Source organism: Notolepis coatsorum, assembly GCF_963971535.1.
Source record: "Notolepis coatsorum genome assembly, chromosome: 10".
NCBI classification, from domain to species: Eukaryota; Metazoa; Chordata; class Actinopteri; order Aulopiformes; family Paralepididae; genus Notolepis; species Notolepis coatsorum.
The window spans coordinates 79,299,936-79,321,986 of NC_140174.1; the positions used below are offsets into that span (position 1 = coordinate 79,299,936).

General features: G+C 45.8%; 1 protein-coding gene across 1 annotated transcript in view; it reads right to left on the reverse strand.

Moving 5' to 3' along the window:
• Nucleotides 1-3,152: 3,152 nt before the first annotated feature.
• gucy2g (guanylate cyclase 2g) overlaps nt 3,153-22,051 on the reverse strand; it is a gene marked incomplete at both ends in the record, with an annotated part of 130,867 nt that continues 111,968 nt past the window's right edge. The window contains 3 exons of the mRNA XM_084323068.1: nt 3,153-3,245; nt 3,820-3,927; nt 6,398-6,489. Coding sequence (XP_084179194.1) covers nt 3,153-3,245; nt 3,820-3,927; nt 6,398-6,489 — 293 coding nt within the window. The remainder of the gene's footprint in view (nt 3,246-3,819; nt 3,928-6,397; nt 6,490-22,051) is intronic.

A 22,051-nucleotide genomic window follows, 5' to 3' on the forward strand; every position in this document is an offset into this window, starting at 1 on the left:
GTCCCCCCCCTTCCCACAATATAACTTGCGTTTTTCTGTGCGTGAGGAGGAATTGGTGCTAGATTGAAGGGGCTGTCTCTCGGAGCAAGACCAAATTAATGAAAGTTTATGGCATATAGAACAGACATTCATACACAGCAATGCGCCTCTGAACAAGGTGTGATAAACATGAAACGATATATATTCCTTGGCATGAACTGGGAAATAGTAATGAAACCATTAGGGACCTGCATAACGCTTCTGTCTCTATTCATTTGTCGAATGCACAAAATCGTTAGCTCAATGCTATAAGCTAATAATGTAGCTTCATCCTGAGTCATGCTAGCGAAGCTTCAAGCTCAATTTGGTTAAATGAAAACTAGAAAGAAACCATTTCAGAAGTACTTATAATTGTATTGATATGCTGTACGATAAGAACATTGTCTATATACATTTTGACTGTTTTTGAGAGTTTAATATGGAACGTGAGGAATATCCCATATGCTAGCACACTTTAGCCTAACTTAGCATGGGACAGACGGACATTCCCACGTGCTGTGATAAGGTAGCCTACTTTAGCTTAGTATAGCTAAAAGTAGCCTGATTGATTATTCATTCTGAAAGCAATGAAAAGATGATGAAGCGATAAAAGATGGTAAATAGCTTTTATTTTCTGAATGCCTGCTTGACGCAGGCCAGGTTTTTCTAGCACCCCGTTCCACCCTGGGAGCAGTTCCAGGAGTCCCGGCCGATCACCATTCACCACGTGTGCCCACGCGGGACGAGGCAGTGTGCCGGACCAATACAAGATGGCGAGCCAACCCACTGAACCTCTGATATAGATCAAGGCTAATGCCGGGCTGATTCGAATACCCCTGTTGCTCAACTCCTGTTGCCTCAACAGTCCGGTAGAATTGAACTGATTGAACTTGAGTCATAAGAACTTCCAAGGACCATATCCTTTTCTATGACACAAACTGATTGAACGAGAATACAAGGACTTCCAAGGGCTTCGACCCTGTTCACCTTTTGTTATTTTGATATTGTATTTTGTATTTGATTTGATGGGTACTGATATTTCTCCTATAATAAGGGAGAATTAAAGGGTAAATACACCCAGTAAGATACCTGAACCACTGATATTTTATAAGAAGGGAGAATTAAAGGGTAAATACACCCAGTAAGATACCTGAACCACTGATAATTCTCAATTAAGAAAGGAGAATTAAAGGGAAAATACGCCCAGTAAGATACCTGAACTACTGATGTTCTCCATTATAGAGGATGAGTTAAAGGGTCTATGTACCCAGTAAGATACTTGAATCTCATTGATGACATATTGATTATAGCTTAATCACTGATGCTTCTCCTGTAAAGAAAGATGGTTTAAAGGGTAAATTCACCTGATAAGGTATTTGCATTCCTATAACCTGGAATATTCTATTGGTACTTAAAAGTTTAAAGGGGCACTTCACCTAATAAGGTACTTGCATTCCCTGCACACTTAAAGGTTTAAATTAATATGTTTAAACACTTACCTATTGAAATTATAAACTGATATAGAGTTTACTGATCTGCAATTGCAGAAGAAAAGATAACGAGTTGCTCATGATAAAGGGATACATCCAATATCCAACCTTGAACCTAGCTTTAGCTAGAGATAACCTCAGAGACGTCTGAACCAACCCTAATGTGTTGATCCAATCAACCTAGGACTTGATACCGAACTAACCCTCCCGAAAGAAGGAGTGGTTTATGAAAGAACCTAAAAGGGATACTTCACACTATACTGTTTACTTCACGTCTGTATGTCTGTATGTCTAGCTAGCGCGTTTAGAAATAAAACACCGGTCATTGTTATAACTCTGTCTCTGGTATACTATTCCTTTAATTGTGTATATTACTCCTCTCCTCATTCGAATCTAGAACTGTGCCCGTGGCGAACAGCTGTTACTGTTAGTGACACCAGTGCTACGCTTGCATACAACTTTGTCTCGAGGTTCCACAAATTGATCAAAATCCGAAGTATTTCCAAACAGGGCTTTTAGATTGCTCAGAGTGAAAATCACTGTCTTCGCGACCGAGTTGGGTTCTGAATTATCTGCATTCACGACATGGTTGTTGTGGTTGTTGTTGTTGTTACTACTGGCACGTTCTTTAGCTCAAGGAAAGTGACCATGTGCGTCTCCTATAGAGACGGGGGGGGGTCAATAAATGTGGATGAAAGCCTCGACATACTCCCGAACTCTGCATGCGCAGATTGCCCACGGAGTCTCTCTGGATTGTCCAGAGATCTAGGTTTATCAATCTGCACATGCAAAGTTTGGGAGTAGTAGGTGCGGAAAAGTGACTATAGCTCGGCTGAGATCATGTCTCCAGCACCCCCACAGGCCACAGCCGTAGCTACAACCACTTAATGTCAAGGCTCTCATCCACATTCATTAATTTTCTCCCCCCGCTCTCTCTCCCATGATTTCAGAATACCGGAAGTGTTGTGGTGGTCTATCCGTCATGCAGAGCATTCAGGCCCACACGAGAAGTTGAAAGTAAGTTTAACTGCACACTACGTCACCCCCGAGTGGAACATGGAAAGCCACGTTCTGCAAACTTTCCCCCACTGTACCGAAATTAACCATGAACCATGACTTCAAACCCAATGTACGTACTGAACCATGGTTTTTGTGTACCGTTACACCCCTAGCCATAAGTAATATATTTACTTTTCTTATCTGCAAAAGTCACGCTCACCATTAGACTAAGCTACTACACCCTGATACAAACACAGCAATACTATGATGATGATACATTGTAATGTTTAACAGTTATGATTAAGATAGAAAGTTATAGGGTTAAGGTTGGGGTTAGGGTTATGGTTATAGTGCCTTGGTAGTCTTGAGGTAAAGGGGCTTGCCTCCCATGCGAGCATCCTGGGTTTGTCCCCTAGCAGGGGAACTAAAACAAATTCTGACATTTAAAGGTTAACATTTTTGTAATATGTAAAATATGTACTTATTTTTAAATATGTAAATACATGAATATATTACTTATTTTTATAATGTACACATTGTACATTTTTGTAAATACGTCAATATATTATTAACTATATATATATTATAACATAACATCTTGTCTGATGACCCATTCAAAATAGGCTCAGAATGTCAGCTGATTCTTCAGAAATTCACAGCAGTCACATCAGTGACGTGAGCCTTGGTCAGCATTTTCTTGGCTCTTCTCTCTGGGTCTTTGGACAGGATTGGTTTGATCTTCAGAGGAGAGACGTGGATTTAAGTATACAGTACGTCAGAATGATCATACTGGCAATAACACAACATCTACGACAAACTGTGTTTCTTAAAGGTGCACTCTGGAAGATTTGTATCTTGAGTATTTTGACTTTAGGGAACTTTGTACTTTTATTCCACTACATTTCATAGAAATATAGAAAACATGGCAATAATTGGCAATCATTTTTCTTCAAAAAAAAAGTTGAAGTCTGCCAACTTCAAGAGGATGTAATCAGAGCAGCATAACTGGACCACATACTACTTTAACATAACCTTTAGAGGTCAATGGTTTGAGGGTTGAAGCACTGGAATACACAGACAATGTAGAATGCATATTTTAACTTTTGAACATCCATTATCAAATACTTCTCTGCTTTTACTTAAGTAAAATTTTAAATGGATGACTTACTTTCACCAGAGTACTATTTTATCTGGGTATTTCAACTTTTACTTAAGGAACTGTGTACTTTTCCCACCACTGCATGTGGGCACAATCACATACAATTATGTATATAGATGTGGTCTTGATTGGCATTCTGAATGTATACTTTACCTCTGTGTGTGGTTTCAAACCATGAGGGGGAGGAGAGAGGTGGGTAGTGAGAATGGGGTTGAAACCTTGTTTATTCAGAAGCCAATACGTTTTCTGAGATCCTTTTCCCTGTCATGGACAAACACACACGCACACGCACACACACACACGCACGCACACACACACACACACACACACACACACACACACACACACACACACACACACACACACACACACACACACACACACACACACACACACACACACACACACACACACACAGATGCCATTGTATGTTTCAAACTGTAAAACTTTAAAGGAACATGCTAACATTATGGGAAATGCGCTTACCGTCTTCTCCAGAGTCAGACAAGAAGATACATACCAATTTCCTCTCGGAGTTCAGTCGAAATATATCCGGCTCCAAGCTAGCCTAGCTTAGCACAAATTAATGGAAGCGGATACGGACTAGCCTATAGCTTAAAACTCCAGGAGAGGTGTTTTTGGCCAACAGCTAGGTAGCTGGTCCATATCCACTTTCATTCATTTGTGCTAAGCTAGGCTAGCTTGCAGCCGCACAGAGAGTAAATTGAAATATATCTTCTTGTCTGACACTGGAGAGTACTGACAGTGGGTCTCAGAGTTATTCTGGAAGACTTATCTTGGAACCACTGAGACACAATCAATGACAAGTTCACTCTGAGTCCTAAACGTGCTGGTAATATGTCTTAAGTGGCTGAAACGGTCACACAAATTATATGATCTGATATCTGCTTGGAGAATGGCATTCTGTCTTAAACTCGAAAGCGCGTTCCTGTTCAGGTCATTTGCATACAAAACAACACCTCCAGAGCTCCTTATAAGGCAACTAGTGATGCAGCTGTGTGAAAATGGAATGGCGGAAGTGCTTTGCGAGTCTTGCGAGCCGCGTGATTATGAAACCTAGCGTCAGTCAGTGCCAATCAGAGAGCGTCTCCGAGAAATGCGGCTAGGTTTCGTAATCACGCTTGCGCGCCATCAAAACTAGATTCGATTAATGTATTGGCATCATATACAGCTTGCGGTACACCTGCCGCAGCGCGCGCGCGCACACACACCCACACACACGCGCGCGCAGTACTGTATATGAATGAATGAATGAAATATAATATATATAGCCTACGGCGGGCGTAATGAATAAACGCAGTATGGCTTATTATTCCATAATTAAGCCTATAGGCTACTGTTCATTCGTAGGCGCACACAAGACTTGTTATGGAATATTAATGCAGTCTATTTCCACCCATTAGCTTTAGTTCTTATTTATTTATCCACTGTCATTTCAGTGTTGGTGTATAGGATATAGTGTATTTCAATATAAGTTTAATTGATTAATGATATATTCGAAGGAATGCAGGTTTATAGCTATATCAACCCCCTCCAATGTACAGTAAATGACCAAGTATGGTTTTGTCAATATTCCAATGTACAGTTTTGCTTGTACAGTGTAAGTCTATCCCCCACCCACCCCTCCTACCCAACCTCCTCCAACAGTTTCTACATCAAATGTACTCTCTTTTCTGGACTCTTTTTGTATCACAAACAGTACTGTATTTGCAAATCTGGTATGTCATAAATGTATAGATGTAGCAGTACTGTCTATCTGTGTCGTGTGTGTCATATATGTTATGATGAATTGAAAATGGGGGACCCTGATGTAAACAAGACGAAATTCTTTCTCTGGTCTGCATCCCCTTATGTAATTGAGCTGTACTGTACTGTACCCATTCTGCAATCTGTTAATAAAGTTTTCAATCAATCAATCAATCAATCAAACAAAGGTCTGTCCCATTGTATACCAATCAATGGGATACATTGCATGTTGACCTGCATTCTTTCAAATGTATATAATTAATCATTAAAACAGATTATATACAAGAAATACAAATTCCACAGAAGGCATTAAATAATAATTATTTTCAATCATTTCACAATAATTGCATAATTGTGTTTGAATATCGGAGTAATTAAAGTAATTATACATTTGTCCAAAATAGCTGGTTCAGATATGGTTAAGCAGCTGCCCTGAATCCATATTATTTATTTTTCCGACATCAAATGCGTAATTTCTTATCGTACAAATATTGTCATATTTATTTTAATTATGATTAAGTAATTAATTCCAATGAGGCCTGTAGCGTTGACATGAAGGAATCACTATGAGAACACAGTCTGTCAAGTTAATACAATTTTTAATTAGTCAATCAATCATGAGATTTGATCGTGGCTGAGAGCCACGATCAAATCTGATCTCAGGAAAATTTGGGGACTCCCGCTCCCAGCCCTAATATGTCTTAAATGGGCCGAAATCTGGCTAAGACGAAATTTTTTGTCGTAAATTCGTTCGGGAATGAGACCCAGTGACTCTGGAGAAGACGGTAAGCACATTTCCCATAATGTCGACATGTTCCTTCTAAAGTTACTGATATGGCTTTGTACCATTGCCACAAAGACAAAGTCCTGTAGACAGTTCTGTGTTTGGCTAATATAGTTCCTAGTAACAGAGTTCCTTGTTCTGGTGTAATACGGTATATTGACAAAAATGCTCTCCAATCACCTTCATTTCAATCTCTCCTCTCTCCTGCAGCTCAAAGGATCCTATCTGGTTCAGAATGTCCACTGTGCTCTGGGACACGTGGATCTTCAGGGCTTAGAAAAGAAAGACCAGAAGATGTGACAAAACCTAAACGGAATACCTTGATGTTTTGAAATTGCATGTCATTATTTTCTTCACCGTACATAATGCAGGTCAATGGGGACCATCTTCACTTTTTGCCACTTTGTATAAAGATACATCCTTCCTTTCTAAAACACTATCCAACCAACTTACTGCTTATCTCTTACAGAATGACCTCCTAGACCCTAATCAGTCAGGCTTCCGGACTGGCCACTCCACATAAACGGCCCTCATTGCGGTCACAGAGGCACTTCACTTAACAAAACTCTGTCCTGATTCTCCTAGATCTATCTGCAGCCTTCGACACAGTCAACCATCAGATCCTCCTCGCGGCCCTCGCAGGAATGGGAGTGGCTGGCTCTGCGCTGACATGGCTGACATCATACCTCAATGACCGCTCCTACCAAGTGTGGGTGTCCCCCAGGGCTCGGTCCTAGGACCCCTTCTCTTCTCCCTCTACACTAAATCACTGCATAACATTATCAAGTCTCATGCCTTCTCGTATCATTGTTATGCCGATGATACTCAACTCTTCCTCCCCTTCCCTCCCTCAGATATCCACATCTCTGAGCGGATCTCGGCCTGTCTGTCCGACATCTCCGCCTGGATGACGACAAACCACCTCAAACTGAACCTAAGCAAAACACAATTGCTCCACCTGCCGGCCAAATCCTCCCCCCTGACGACCTTTCCATCACAGTCAAGAATGCAGCTGTGAACGCATCCCCGACCGCCAAGAACCTCGGTGTTGTCCTCGACGACCAGTTGAACTTCTCTGCTCACATCGCAGCGACAACCAGAACCTGCAGATTCCTCCTGAGCAACGTCAGAAGGATCCGCCCCTTCCTGACAAAAGAAGCCACACAACTCCTCGTCCAATCAACAGTCATCTCCCGCCTCGACTACTGCAACGCACTGCTTGCTGGCCTCCCGGCTGCGTGAATACTTTCGGCAACCAACATGCCCTTCCGCGTTGCTCTGAATGGCCAGCGTTGGCCAGCGCTCTCCTGCGTGAATACCAGCGCTCTATGCTCGTTTACCCCCTACCCGCATGAGGCTCCCCCCAGGTGCTCGTTTACATGCTATGCCGCGCATGCGCATGAGGCTCCCCCAGGTTAATACGCGACGCGATAATCCCCCTGGTTAATAATAATAAATGGGCATCACAGAACACGCCATATTAGCAACGCTGGTTAATAATAATGAGCGGGTATAGCATGATAATACCTAGCTGCATCAGATAATACCTACCTGCATCAATATACGCCGCGCTATATACTATATACTCCAACGCCTACGTAGTGACGAATGCATAATTTACACTTGTGCCAATTGCGTGCGTTTGTCTAAGTATTATTATTCTAAGTATTGCTATTATTATTATCGTAGGTCTATAGGTAGGTTAACATACTGTATCACCAGACTAAATGAGAAGGCATTGTGTAGGTCTATATAGGTAGGTTAACATGACATGATATCACCAGACTAAATGAGAAGGTATGTCACCAGACCCCCACGGGAAGTATCCAGGTCTAAGGCTAAGGTGTGCAAATGCAGGGATACACTTCCCAAAGGGGTCAGCCGACCTACCACCACGAATTTTCCCAAGACCACAAACAGACACGGGAGAATGCTCCGAGAATCAGTAAGAAAGCTTTTATTGTAGGAAAAATAGATATCTAATACAATGGTTATACTTTACATAAATAATTAGTAGTTAGCCTATTTAAAAGACCCACGCCTCCTAGGCCTAGGGTAGTTAAAAGGAGGAAGCGCTCAATGCCCTGTCAACCCACCCCCAGGCTGTTGCTCCCACCCACGCTACCTATCCCTGCCCCTGAGGCACTACACACGTGAATAAAAGGGTTTGCCCTGCACACGGGTCTATGACTATCACACACTAGTCTAGAATCACACCACACCTCAAAACACGGTTCACTGCAAATAGCCTAAAATAGGTATCGATATCACACCATCGCTCGGGGGGCCACGGCAAATGATTATAGGGAACATAGGTTATGTAAATACACACTAAGTGTCACACAGCAACTAAGGGGGCTGGGATAAAATAGTGGGGGCTGCTCACTGCTAGGGGTGGTGACTAGGCCTAGAATACTCCTCTCATATCCTAACCTAGGTTTGTGCAGTGGAAGCGCTGAGTTTACAAACACTACAAAAAAAGGGTTTAGTTATGACCTGGGCCTGAAGGTGAGGGCCGGAAGGATGCCACCCCCTTCCGCTCCCGTAGCCCCTCACGCCTTCGGGCTAAAACCGCTCTGTCCGTACTGGGGTGTTTTAGTATACTCCAAGCACCAGGCGTATAATAATGTCCTCCCGCCTGTAATGGAAGGCAAAGTCAGTAAAAGCAAGGTCCCCCCGTTCCCGGGTTCGTCACAATGCACAAATGAGATATTCCCCATATGATACAACAAAGAGAGAGAGAGGTAGTTCACAGAGGATGGAGTGTCCAAAATACTGGGTTCAAATCTTCTACAGTTTTACTGGCTTACTGCATGCCGTTCTGATAATCTTCAGCTCCACGCTACTAATAATATTCCTAATTCCAATGCAGTCATTGTTCTTCTATTTCTTCATTTACCACTCAGGAAACAGTTCGCTTGTCAGGCGCGTATTCTGATATCTTGTATCCATTTACTCACGGCGTGCAGTGCTGCGACAATGTCTCTCCTGTCTGAGGCTCCACCCGTTCCACAGCGGGGGGAACACCGCAGTCGGCAATATGAAAATGTTCCACTGGAGAAAAGCACAAGACAAAAAGAGTTGCGTGTCCTCGTACTCTTGCAGCTCCGCGTCCTCTGGTGTCGTCCTCTCGACTCCCGTTTCGTTCTGCTACTGTCCACCATTGATCCTCCTTTCAACAGCGCCAGTACTTCCGGGCACCGCCCCGCCACGCCAGCCAGCCAATCCACTTCTTGCTCCCTCCAACGACGCTCCCCAGCTGCGTAAGAAAGAGGGCACACGTAGACTGCATGATGTTAAGTAAGCTACCCCCCCCTGGTGGTCCTGCACTCGCCTGCTGTAGCTGTCTTCTGCACAAAATCACCATCCTCCCAAGACGGGTCTCCACTCTCCCACCGGGACTTCCTGGACTCCGTCTAGACAAGAAAGCAGGGACAGCATGGTGCAGTACAGTGACGGTGATTCGAATACCCATCATAGGCCGATATACACTTGCCTGTTATATCAGCCAGGTAAGCCTTTAGGTCCTCTTCCAGACCATCCCGGGACACGCCCTCCTCTTGGGATCCCGCAGGTACATCCACACCCCCATACAGACACCCATATACCCCCACCCGTGACATTTCCCCCCCCCTATTTCGATGGCCGTCCCGGCCATCACAGCTGGACCAAGCGGATGGGGGGCTTGCCCAGGTTGCTGCGCCGGGATCGTCGAGGCGGTCTCGCCTCCAGGGGGACCACTGCAGGCCCGGCTTTGGCCCTTCCCTTCCCTTGGCTGCTCCCTCCTTCCTCAGGATCGACAGGTACCTCAACCTCTCCAGGACCTCCTTCCATTCCACTCGACTCCAGGCACCGGGATCATCGAGGCGGTACCACCTCCAGGGGGACCACTGCAGGCTCTGCTGCCTCTAGCTGTACAGGTAACCTGGGTTCCTCCGCAGGTCTTGGTACAACGGGGCCAAAGTGAAGCTCTGGGACCGGGAGGATGTAACCGCCCTGGGCGGTCGCCGGGGGCGGCAGGAAGGGGAAGCGGAGACCCTGGGTTTCTAGGGGGGCCCTACCTTCTGCCGGTCCCTCCAGCACTTCATCAGGGTGTAAGGGCACTCCTGCTGGACAGGGGCGAAGATTGTTTCTATGCAGGGTGCGAGCAGGCCCTTCCTGGCCCTCTGGCCGAACCAGATACACGGGTTGGTTGGGTCGGGGCTGTCCGATAACCACATGGGGTCTTGGTACACACCGGGGTGCCAACTTCCCCTGGGCCCGACGACGAAATTCCTTATCAAGACCCGCTCTCCCGGCAGCAAGGGTACTGCTCGCGCCCCTCGGTCATAACGAGCTTGATCCCACCACTGTCTCTTGGTCACATTCGCCTGTACACGCTCGTAGGCCTCTGTCAGCGTCTGGTGATGGCCGTGAACCCATCCCTCCAGGGTGGCTCTCCGTTGCGTGGGTGAGACATCATGTATCAAGTCCACTGGTAACCTGGCATGGCGACCAAACACTACAAAATGAGGAGTCATACCGGTACTTGCATGTATGGCATTATTGTAGGCTTGGACTAGGTATGGAAGCTGATGGTGCCAGTTTGGTTGGATGTCTGGGTCGAGGGAGCCCAGCAGAGAGAGCAGCGTCTGATTAAAGCGCTCACAGGCCCCATTGCCCTGAGGGTGGTATGGAGTCGTGCGGCTCTTCACGCACCCATACATGTCACACAACTGCTGCATCAGCTGGGACTCAAATGCAGCCCCCTGATCCGTCAAAAACCGTTCTGGACACCCAAAGGGTTGGATCAGTGTTGTCCATAGCGCCTTGACCGTACTGGATGCCGTCTGATATTTTTTTTTTTTATGACTTATACTTTATTGCATATTTTTTCTTTTTGCACACAGTACTTCAGGACAATACAATGAATGACATATTTTGCATCAGCATGGGTCAGTCCTGAAGGACAACATAGACACCTGGACCCCTAACGTCTAGGTTACACTGATACCCCCCATATGGGGGGGAAGACAGAAAAAAAATAAAAATAAAAAATAAAGACATTAGAATAAGTAAACCTAAACAAACGAAAAATTCTACCATAACAAAAAATAAATAAAAAATAGAAAGATAAATTAGACTAAGCCGAGAATATAATGGGAAGTAGTACCAAAACAGAAAGGAAACACCAAACGAAAAAATAAATCTACATTAAAACATAGAGCCATTCTTGTCTACATAAACATGGTGCATTTGTCAGGTATTCTATACTCATGTGCATCGTCGCTGTCTTGGACAAGTGTGCCCCTCCTCCTTTTATAGTAAGTGAAATTGCAAATATTTCCCCCATTTGCTAATATATTTGTCTCCTTTATCTCCTAAACTAAAAGATATTTTCTCATAGGCAGCAACCCTACCCAGTTCTCCACTCCACTCTCGGAATGACGGGCCTTCTGGTGCCTTCCAGCCTCTCATGCCGTCTGATCTTTGGTGGGAACGGCAAAGGCATAGCGAGAGAACAGGTCAGTCATCACCAGGATGTAGGGATAGACATCGGCCGGCCGCCCCAAGGATAAGTAGTCCAAACCCACCACCTCAAACGGGTAACTACTCCGGATGGAGCTCAGAGGCGCCCGTTGTTCTGGTCCGGCCTTGCTTACTGCACATGTGGGGCACTCCTTGGTCCAGAGCTGCACTGCCTTGCCCATGCCTGTCCAGAAGAGCCGCCGCAGCAAGGAGAGCACCTTCTCGGCACTAGAATGGCCAGCGGCCTGATGATAGTCTTTCCAGAGATCCTTGGCCCGACTGAGGGGTACAACCAGTTGGTCAGGTGGGTATCAGACTCCACCCCTCTTCTCACAATGAGCCCTCTGTGGAGGTTCAGGCACTCCCATTCGGCCAGCAGACCTCGTAGGCCCGGACACAAGGGATGGCGGCGGTCTGGAGGTGGCGGTGCCCCCTGGGTCAGCCATTGATGGACTTGTCGCAGGTCCGGATCCTCCCGCTGGCTCTGTATCCAGTCCCGTGCCTCCGTGGCTGCCGCCTCCGTGTCCGCAGCTTCCTCTGCCTCCCTCTCCGGCGGGTCCCGTCCTTCCACTGCCTGGACCGTCTTGTTCCCCGTCTCTGGCAACCGAGACAATAGATCTGCATTCTGATTGACAGCCCCTGGCCGGTACTTGATTACGTAGGAGTAGTTCGCGAGCTGGGCCGCCCAGCGCTGCTCGTGTGAATTTTTTGGTTACTGCCCACTTCAAAGCCAGCAGTTCCAATTTGAAGGAGCTTTAATTCTGGTCGTTGCGCTCCGTCTGGGACAGGCCATGGCTGGCGTAGGCAATGACCCGCTCTTGGCCCCCCTGGACCTGGGACAGGACTGCCCCCAGTCCCTCCAAGCTGGCATCCGTGTAGAGCCTGAACGGCTGGGTGTAATCAGCGAAGGCCAAGATGGGGGCCTCCAACAGGTTCCTTTTCAGCTCTTCAAATGCTTGCTGACAGGGCAGCGCCCAGGTCACTGGCGCAGACGGTCGTCCAGCAGTGCCCTGGAGCAGTCGGGTAAGAGGGGCGGTGATCCGGGCAAAGCCAGGGATGAACCGCCTGTAGTACCCCACGATTCCCAAGAATGACTTCACCTGTTTGCCCGTGGTGGGCACAGGCCAGCTGCGGACAGCCTGAGTCCTCTCTGGGTCAGTCGCCACCCCTTGGCCGCTGACGATATGTCCTTGGTACCTCACCTCCCGGTGGAACAACCTGCACTTCCCTGGCTGGAGTTTGAGACCATGCTCCTGCAGGCGATGGAACACCATCTCTAGATGATCCAGGTGGCTCTGAAAGTCTGGGGAATAGACGATCACGTCATCTAGGTATATTAGGAGATGTTCATTCACCTGACCACCCAGGCAACGCTGCATCAATCGTTGAAAGGTGGCGGGGGCATTGCACAGACCAAAAGGCATCCGCTCGAACTGGTACAACCCCAGTGGTGTGGCGAAGGCTGTCTTCTCCTGGTCCTCCGGTGCCACTTCCACTTGCCAATACCCACTGGCCAGATCCAGGGTACTGTACCAGGTCGCCTGAGTCAGATTGGTCAATGACTCCTCTATCCGGGGCAGCGGGTATGCATCATTGTGGGTCACGGCGTTCAGCTTCCGGTAGTCTACGCAGAAGCGCCAGGATCCATCCTTCTTGCGGACCAACACCACTGGGACCGCCCATGGACTGGAGCTCTCGCATACCACCTTGCTGTCGACCATCCCCTGCAGCAGCGTTCTCAGCTCTGCGTATAGCTTGGGTGGAATCGGACGGTACCTCTCCCGAATCGGTGGTGCGGTTCCAGTGGGGATATTATGTTGAATCACCTTGGTACGTCCGAAGTCCTCCTCGTTTGCAGCGAATACATGGGTCCATCGGTGCAGCAGGGCCGCGAGCTTAGCCTCTTGGTCTCCGGTCAGTCCCTCTCTTCTCAGATCTAGGGCCGGGTGGTCGGCAAGGGGGGGTTCAGCTACTCGACGCACGTCCACTTCTACCACCCCAGGGCCGGTGTCTCTCAGAATCAGCTGGTTGGTCCCATGGATATCCTGCAGGGGGACCAGTGACACTGTGGCCAGGGAGCACCGCTGGGGGATTAGCACAGATGAGAGGTGGGGGTTACAAATACGCAGTGGCACCTTACCCCCCCCGTACCCAGCTGATGGACCGAGCCACTCGCCAGCCACGCTCTCCTACCACCAGGTCAGTGTGGTCTTCCACCAACACCGGGCAGTCCAGGCGACTCATCCGTGGACTAACCTCTGCCCAGACCACGATCTCCGACTCAGGGGGCACCTGGACAGGGGCCTGCCGCCGCAGTCTAGCTGTGCCACTGGCCACATCGGCTGGGGGGGTGCTTTGTACCTGCTGACAAAGGTTAAACGCCTTTTCCCACACCCTCCGGGCCGTTGGAGGAACAGTGGATGTGAAAGCTTCCCGCCCCGGGTGTCCCCCCTGAAATATGCCCTCCCAACATTCTGAGATAACGTTCATGCCCAACAACCCATATTCCGTACTAATACAGTCATCGTTTACAATCACCACTCCCCGACCCAGTACCTCAATACCACAGATGGTAAAGTCCAGAACCACGTAGCCCACAAACAGAATCTGTAGTCCATTGATTTTATTTTATTTTATTGATGGATTAAAAACACACAACAAGGATTCAAAGGATAACATGAGAAAGAGTAAAACCCTTATTTCCGTCATGGTCCCAGGGCTGTTAGGCCACAACAAAAACACAACACTCATACATTTAAAACATTATAAGACTAACCTATCGCTAAAATTGTATACCCCACAATAACTAAAAACTGATTGGAAACCCATTCAAACTATAGGGGGCTATTCTTCTATTCTGTCCATGAGCCACTTCCTGATGCTTCTCTTGAAGCTGTGGAGGCTCAAGCTCTGCTTGATGGGGATAGGCAGCTTGTTCCAATCCTGGGCTCCAGAGAAAGTAAGGGAGCACTGGCCTAGTTTGGATCGGAAAGAAGCAGGCTTCAGGTTTGCTATGCTTGCTCTAGTTCTGTGGTTGTGGGATTCGTTGACCGGGGTGAAGTAGTTCTGGAGGTATCTAGGGGACCTTTGGTTTATAATATTGTGCACTATGTTCAGTCTGAGCTGGGTAACTCTGGCCTCCACAGGAAGCCAGTTTAGCTCCTGGAAGTGACTCCTCCCTATGTGGGTGCGAGGGCCAAGACCCATTACCACCCTTACCAGCTTATTTTGGGAAACCTGAAGCTTCTTTTTTATGTTCACTGTCAGGCCCTCGAACCACGACACGCTACCATAGTCAAAGTGGCAGAGTACTAGGCTATTTGCTAGTAGCCTGAGGCTATCTCTGCCAAGGAGGTTGGCTTTCCTAGCTAGGTACCTGGTGCGGGCCTTGACTTTGCCCAGTACTAGGCTCCCGTCTATCATACAGCCTAGAATAGATACTTCGCTTTTTTTTGCTGTTTTAGGGTTACAGCTCCTAGCTGGATATTAAACTCCCGTGCTTTCCTGAGCTTGGGCTTGGAGCCTAATAGTACTGCCTCTGTCTTACCTAGGTGAAGAGAAAGCCTGTTGTCCGACAGCCACCTGCTGACCCCTGCAAGTTCTTCACCTAGCATCTGTTCTAGTGTGTTCTGATCCTTGTGGGAGACTAGCAGGGCTGAGTCATCTGCAAATAAAAACAAGTTACATGAGCATGCTGCTGACATGTCATTTATGTACAGTAAAAAAAGGAGAGGTCCTAGCACGATTCCTTGTGGGACCCTACATACAATGGGCTTGGCCTCTGACATAGTGCCACTGACCTCAACCCGCTGCACCCTATCAGCAACGTAGGAAGAGAACCATCTGACCACTGTCTCAGACATACCCAAGGCCTTAAGCTTGGAGAGCAGTATGTCATGGTTCACTGTGTCGAAAGCCTTCTGTAGGTCTAGAAGAACTAGCCCACAGAGCTTACCTGAATCTATCTCCCTCCTGATACTGTCTGTAAGATAAAGAAGACATGTTTCACTAGAGTAGGACTTCCTAAAGCGGATTGGAGGTCGTACAGGAGGTCATGGCTGCTTGCATATTCCTGGACTTGTTCATGGACTATCTTCTCTAGGACATTGGCAGCTCGCAGGGTCAGCCAGGGTAGTCCTTCGGGCTAAAACCGCTCTGTCCGTACTGGGGTGTTTTAGTATACTCCAAGCACCAGGCGTATAATAATGTCCTCCCGCCTGTAATGGAAGGCAAAGTCAGTAATAGCAAGGTCCCCCCGTTCCCGGGTTCGTCACAATGCACAAATTAGATATTCTCCATATGATACAACAAAGAGAGAGAGGTAGTTCACAGAGGATGGAGTGTCCAAAATACTGGGTTCAAATCTTCTACAGTTTTACTGGCTTACTGCATGCCGTTCTGATAATCTTCAGCTCCACGCTACTAATAATATTCCTAATTCCAATGCAGTCATTGTTCTTCTATTTCTTCATTTACCACTCAGGAAACAGTTCGCTTGTCAGGCGCGTATTCTGATATCTTGTATCCATTTACTCACGGCGTGCAGTGCTGCGACAATGTCTCTCCTGTCTGAGGCTCCACCCGTTCCACAGCGGGGGGAACACCGCAGTCGGCAATAGGAAAATGTTCCACTGGAGAAAAGCACAAGACAAAAAGAGTCGCGTGTCCTCGTACTCTTGCAGCTCCGCGTCCTCTGGTGTCGTCCTCTCGACTCCCGTTTCGTTCTGCTACTGTCCATCATTGATCCTCCTTTCAACAGCGCCAGTACTTCCGGGCACCACCCCGCCACGCCAGCCAGCCAATCCACTTCTTGCTCCCTCCAACGACGCTCCCCAGCTGCGTAAGAAAGAGGGCACACATGTGTAGCAGGGTTTCCGTTAGAATTTTTTTTTGCAGGTCTGAGTGTCCGGTAGATTTCAATCTACCGGACAAATGGGATAAATTCCGGTCAGAGTTTATTGAGCTTAAAAACAATTGATAGGCCTATATAAAGAATGACATCATCAAGGCATTTATAATATTTTAACTTAAAACTAGACTACTTTTGCGTATATACAGTCATTAATATATTCCAAATAAAATAAGTCCCTCGAGACTGCGTGCTGCTGCCGACTTGAGGAGTCGGTGGGCAGTCTGCCCGACCTTAATAAACAGCAGTCTGTTATAATCACATTTTTATGAGCTAACGAATTCCGTTATATTGGACATTTGTATTAATTATATCAAGCGAAGAACTGAGAAATTTGGCAGAGACGGCAACATTATCGTGGGTTTGCGCCGTGATGTATATCTCCACCTCCCAACGACTTGGTGCTGCTGCTCATAATGTCCGGTGAAAATAATTCCCTCTAAGCACAATTTGATTATTTGAATTGTATTAAAATAGGCTAAAATTAAATAGCCTATGCGATGAACGAAACAATCATTACATTTGTCGTTGCTTCACCAAGCAGCCGGTCAATGACATCCTGTGTCAGCGAGCTGGCAGCTGATATATTTACGTGAAGCATGGAGCAGGAGCAGACAGAGCAGAGCAGCGGTGTCAGCAGCGCCCCCACCCAACAGCTGAATTGCCAATGGCTGAATTGGAGTACTGCACCCTGCCAAGCCATGCTTCACGTAAATATATCAGCTGCCAGCTCGCTGACACAGGATGTCATTGACCGGCTGCTTGGTGAAGCAACGACAAATGTAATGATTGTTTCGTTCATCGCATAGGCTATTTAATTTTAGCCTATTTTAATACAATTCAAATAATCTAATTGTGTTTAGAGGGAATTATTTTCACCGGACATTATGACCGGAGAGATTAGATATGTCGGACTTCACCAGATTTTGCCGGTCAAATACCGGTAATTACCGGCTAACGGAAACGCTGATGTGTAGACTGCATGACGTTAAGTAAGCTACCCCCCCCTGGTGGTCCTGCACTCGCCTGCTGTAGCTGTCTTCTGCACAAAATCACCATCCTCCCAAGACGGCTCTCCACTCTCCCACCGGGACTTCCTGGACTCCGTCTAGACAAGAAAGCAGGGACAGCATGGTGCAGTACAGTGACGGTGAATCGAATACCCATCATAGGCCGATATACACTTGCCTGTTATATCAGCCAGGTAAGCCTTTAGGTCCTCTTCCAGACCATCCCGGAACACGTCCTCCTCTTGGGATCCCGCAGGTACATCCACACTAGTGGTCTGCAAGGGCCTTGAAATAAAGCCTGAGCCCTGCCCGAGCCCGTGAACTTCAGGCCCTGCCCGAAAATAAGCCTGACTGTAAATAATATTTTAAGCCCTAGCCCGCGTGAAAACCCAAAAAAAATTATTATTATTAAAATATAATTTTTTTTTGTATTTGTTTTAAATATTCTAAACACTTTATATATTAACTTAATAAATAAACAAAAACAAAAATGTCCAATAGGTCTGCCTAAATAACGCATATCACGCTGAAAACTAAGAAGCATTTACATAGCCTGTTTCGCTCTTATTAGAATGCCGTCTCTCCCAGTGCTCGCTTATAGACTGACTCACACATCAGCCTCGTAAAACGTATTGAAGGCTATAGAATCTTCTTTGACACACACACACACACACGACACACAATAGCCTACTCAGTCACTATACAAACGCACAACAAAACAGGTAGCGACCCAGCAAATAATAAACATCACTCACCACGACGTCAGCAACGCGGACATACATCCCAAGAACAAATTAAAACGTTCGCCAACTGGCTATATTCCAACACAACCAATCGAGTTGAACTTGTCCCCTGAGTTCTCCCTGCGCGCTGCGATAATTACATCCAAATGTTTCTCTGGCACAAAAGAGAAAACGAATCTTAAGGAAAACGAAGGTTATCCTATAACCCATGTACATGTCAAAATACTTCCCAAAGGTCAGTGAATACCACGATCACAACACCAGAGGGAGCTCCACAAATCATGTAAAACCCAGATTCGGCTCAAACAAGGGACTAAACACGTTTCGCAATTATGCCACAACAATGTGGAACACCCTACCCAAAGCTGTAAAGGAATGTGAATCACTACCCACCTTCAAAAACACTCTCAAAGAACACCTACGGGAGACTGCAATTCAAAACTGGCCCCTACAAATGTCCTAACCCAGTTGTACAATAAAGACCAAGCATGGCTTTGTCAGTATTCCAATGTAACAGTACCCAACCCCCCCCCCCCCCCCACCTCCAATGTACAGCCCCACCCAACCCCACCCCACCTACCCAACCTCCTCCAATGTACAGTTTCTATGTCAAATGTAGGTCAGTATTCCAATGTACAGTGTGTGTCCCCCCCTCCAATGTACAGCCCCACCCCACCTACCCAACCTCCCCCAATGCACAGTTTCTATGTCAAATGTATATACACTTTTTTTCTGGATTTTTTTAGTATCACAAACAGTACTGTATTTGAAAATCTGGTATATCATAAATGTATAGATGTAGCAGTACTGTCTATCTGTATGTCGTGTGTGTCATATGATGAATTGAAAATGGAGGACCCTGATGGAAACAAGACAAAAGTCTTTCTCAGGTCTGCATCCTCTTAACAATTGTATGTATTGAGCTGTACTGTACTGTACCCATTCTGCAATCTGTTAATAAACTTTTCAATCAATCAATCAATCAATGGAAAAATTTTTTAAAAAAAAACAAAAAAAATAAAAAACTGCTGTGCCCGGGCCGGGCCGGGCCCCGTCGGGCCTGGGCAAGGTTGCAGTGCACTAATTCACACCCCCATACAGACACCCATATACCCCCACCCGCGACAGGTATTGTGTAGGTATAGGTAGGTTAACATACTGTATCACCAGACTAAATGAGAAGGTCTTGTGTAAGTCTATATAGGTAGGTTAACATACTGTATCACCAGACTAAATGAGAAGGTATTGTTTAGGTCTATAGGTAGGTTAACATGACATATCACCAGACTAAATGAGAAGGTATTGTGTACAGTGTAGGTATAGGTAGGTTAACATACTGTATCACCAGACTAAATGAGAAGGTCTTGTGTTGGTCTATAGGTAGGTTAACATACTGTATCACCAGCAGTGATGGGAATAACGGCGCTATAAGTAATGACGTTACTAACGGCATTAGTTTTTTCAGTAACTAGTAATCTAACGGATTACTCCTCCAATCTCAATAACGCCATTACCGTTACTGCAAATAAATGCGGCGCGTTACTATGAATGAACCTGTTTCTTTCATCAGACAGATATCTGCGCTGAGGGGCAATATGTTCTTCCTTGTTTAGTGCGCAAATTCTCCACTCATCTCCTCTGCAAGCACTGCTCCACTGTGTGTGTCTGTCTACTCTGGTCCAATCACATTCAGCGTCCCGTCAGCGTGTCTCCCCCCCACCCACAGTCTGCGAATCAGAGCAGAGTAGGGCGGGTCTTCACGGAATGCATGTTGTCTTTCAGCGGGGCGAGTCAGAGCGAGTTGACAGCGCATCGACAGGTAGTCTAATCTGCGTGTACTGTAGCTAGTAACCTCGTTCCCAGTTGTATCCCTGTGAGATAAATGTAGCTAGTAGCCTAGTTTCGCCAGCAGGCAGTTAGTAGAAAAATGTGGCATGTTCAAAGAAAGTAAAAGAAAAGTCGACAGTGAAAATCGCTGCAATTCAAAGGTGCATGGACTAAAAGATATGCGTGCATGCATCCTCCCAGCACCAAGAAACGGTAGCTCTTGTGAAGAGTGGCAATATGAAACGCCACTATGAAACAAAACACAGTTATTTTGATGCAGCCTTTCCTCAGAATTCAGTGCTAAGAACCACAAAAATAAATGGAATGAAATCATATCAAGCTGCAAGCAGAATTATTGTTAAAAAAATGCACATGCATTTCCATAGCTGTGGATGAGTCCACTGACACCACTGAGAATGCTCAGTTGCTGGTGTTTGTGAGGTTTTAGTGAGTTTGTTTGTGAGAAGATTGGATCAGTTGTACTTTTTTTTGGAATACTTTAAACCCTTTTTTTGTGGAATATTTGATGCGGCCCAGCCTCAACCAGACTCTACCTCCAGCGGCCCCCAGGTAAATTGAGTTTGAGACCCCTGGTTTAGAATGATTCGATTAGATTCTTATATCTGTATGTTGTGTATGTCATAAATGTCATGAATTGAAAATGGGGGACCCTGATGTAAACAAGACGAAAGTCTTTCTCTGATCTGCATCCCCTTAACAATTGTGTGTATTGAGCCGTACTGCTGTACCCATTCTGCAATCTGTTAATTAAAATGTTCAATCAATCAGTATATATTTGTTATTTATTTTTGGTATAGTGCTTAACAAGCATAATTTAATGTTGCCCAGTTGTGGCCTGTTGAGGGGCAATACATGATATCAAAAGTTCCAAAACATCTATTGTATTTGTATGAGCCACTATATAAACATAGTAATATCTACATACATGGCATTTGATTGGAGGCTAGTCTCACTTTGTCCCACAGCAACATTAAAATAGTTTAGATTTGTGTATGTTGTTTATGTAAAAAATAATATTGAAAGTAATGCAATAGTTACTTTCTGAAGTAACTAGTTACTTTTATAATTTGTAACTGAGTACGTAATTTAGTTACTTTTTGGAAGAAGTAACTAGTAACTGTAACTAGTTACTTTTTAAAAGTAACTTGCCCAACACTGATCACCAGACTTGTGTTGGTCTATAGGTAGGTTAACATGACATATCACCAGACTAAATGAGAAGGTATTGTGTATGTCTATAGGTAGGTTAACATACTGTATCACCAGACTAAATGAGAAGGTATTGTGTATGTCTATAGGTAGGTTAACATACTGTATCACCAGACTAAATGAGAAGGTATTGTGTAGGTCTATAGGTAGGTTAACATACTGTATCACCAGACTAAATGAGAAGGTATTGTGTTGGTCTATAGGTAGGTTAACATACTGTATTACCAGACTAAATGAGAAGGTATTGTGTATGTCTATAGGTAGGTTAACATACTGTATCACCAGACTAAATGAGAAGGTATTGTGTTGGTCTATAGGTAGGTTAACATACTGTATTATCGGACTAAATGAGTCTTGGTGAAATCTAACTAAAATATAAACATGGAGCTGCCCCTTCGACTCTGAGCAGTGGAATAACTAATATAGGACCCTAAGACAGCAGACATATTGAGTGTGCTATGGATACATGTTCTGATGCTGACTGTAAGTGCATTTAAATGAAACTCATTTGGATGTAATCGCTCAAACTAAAGATCCTGAGCCCACAAAGTCAACCACTAGTTCAGTGTCAGTGGACACTGCGGCAAAACCTAATAAAACCTGCCGC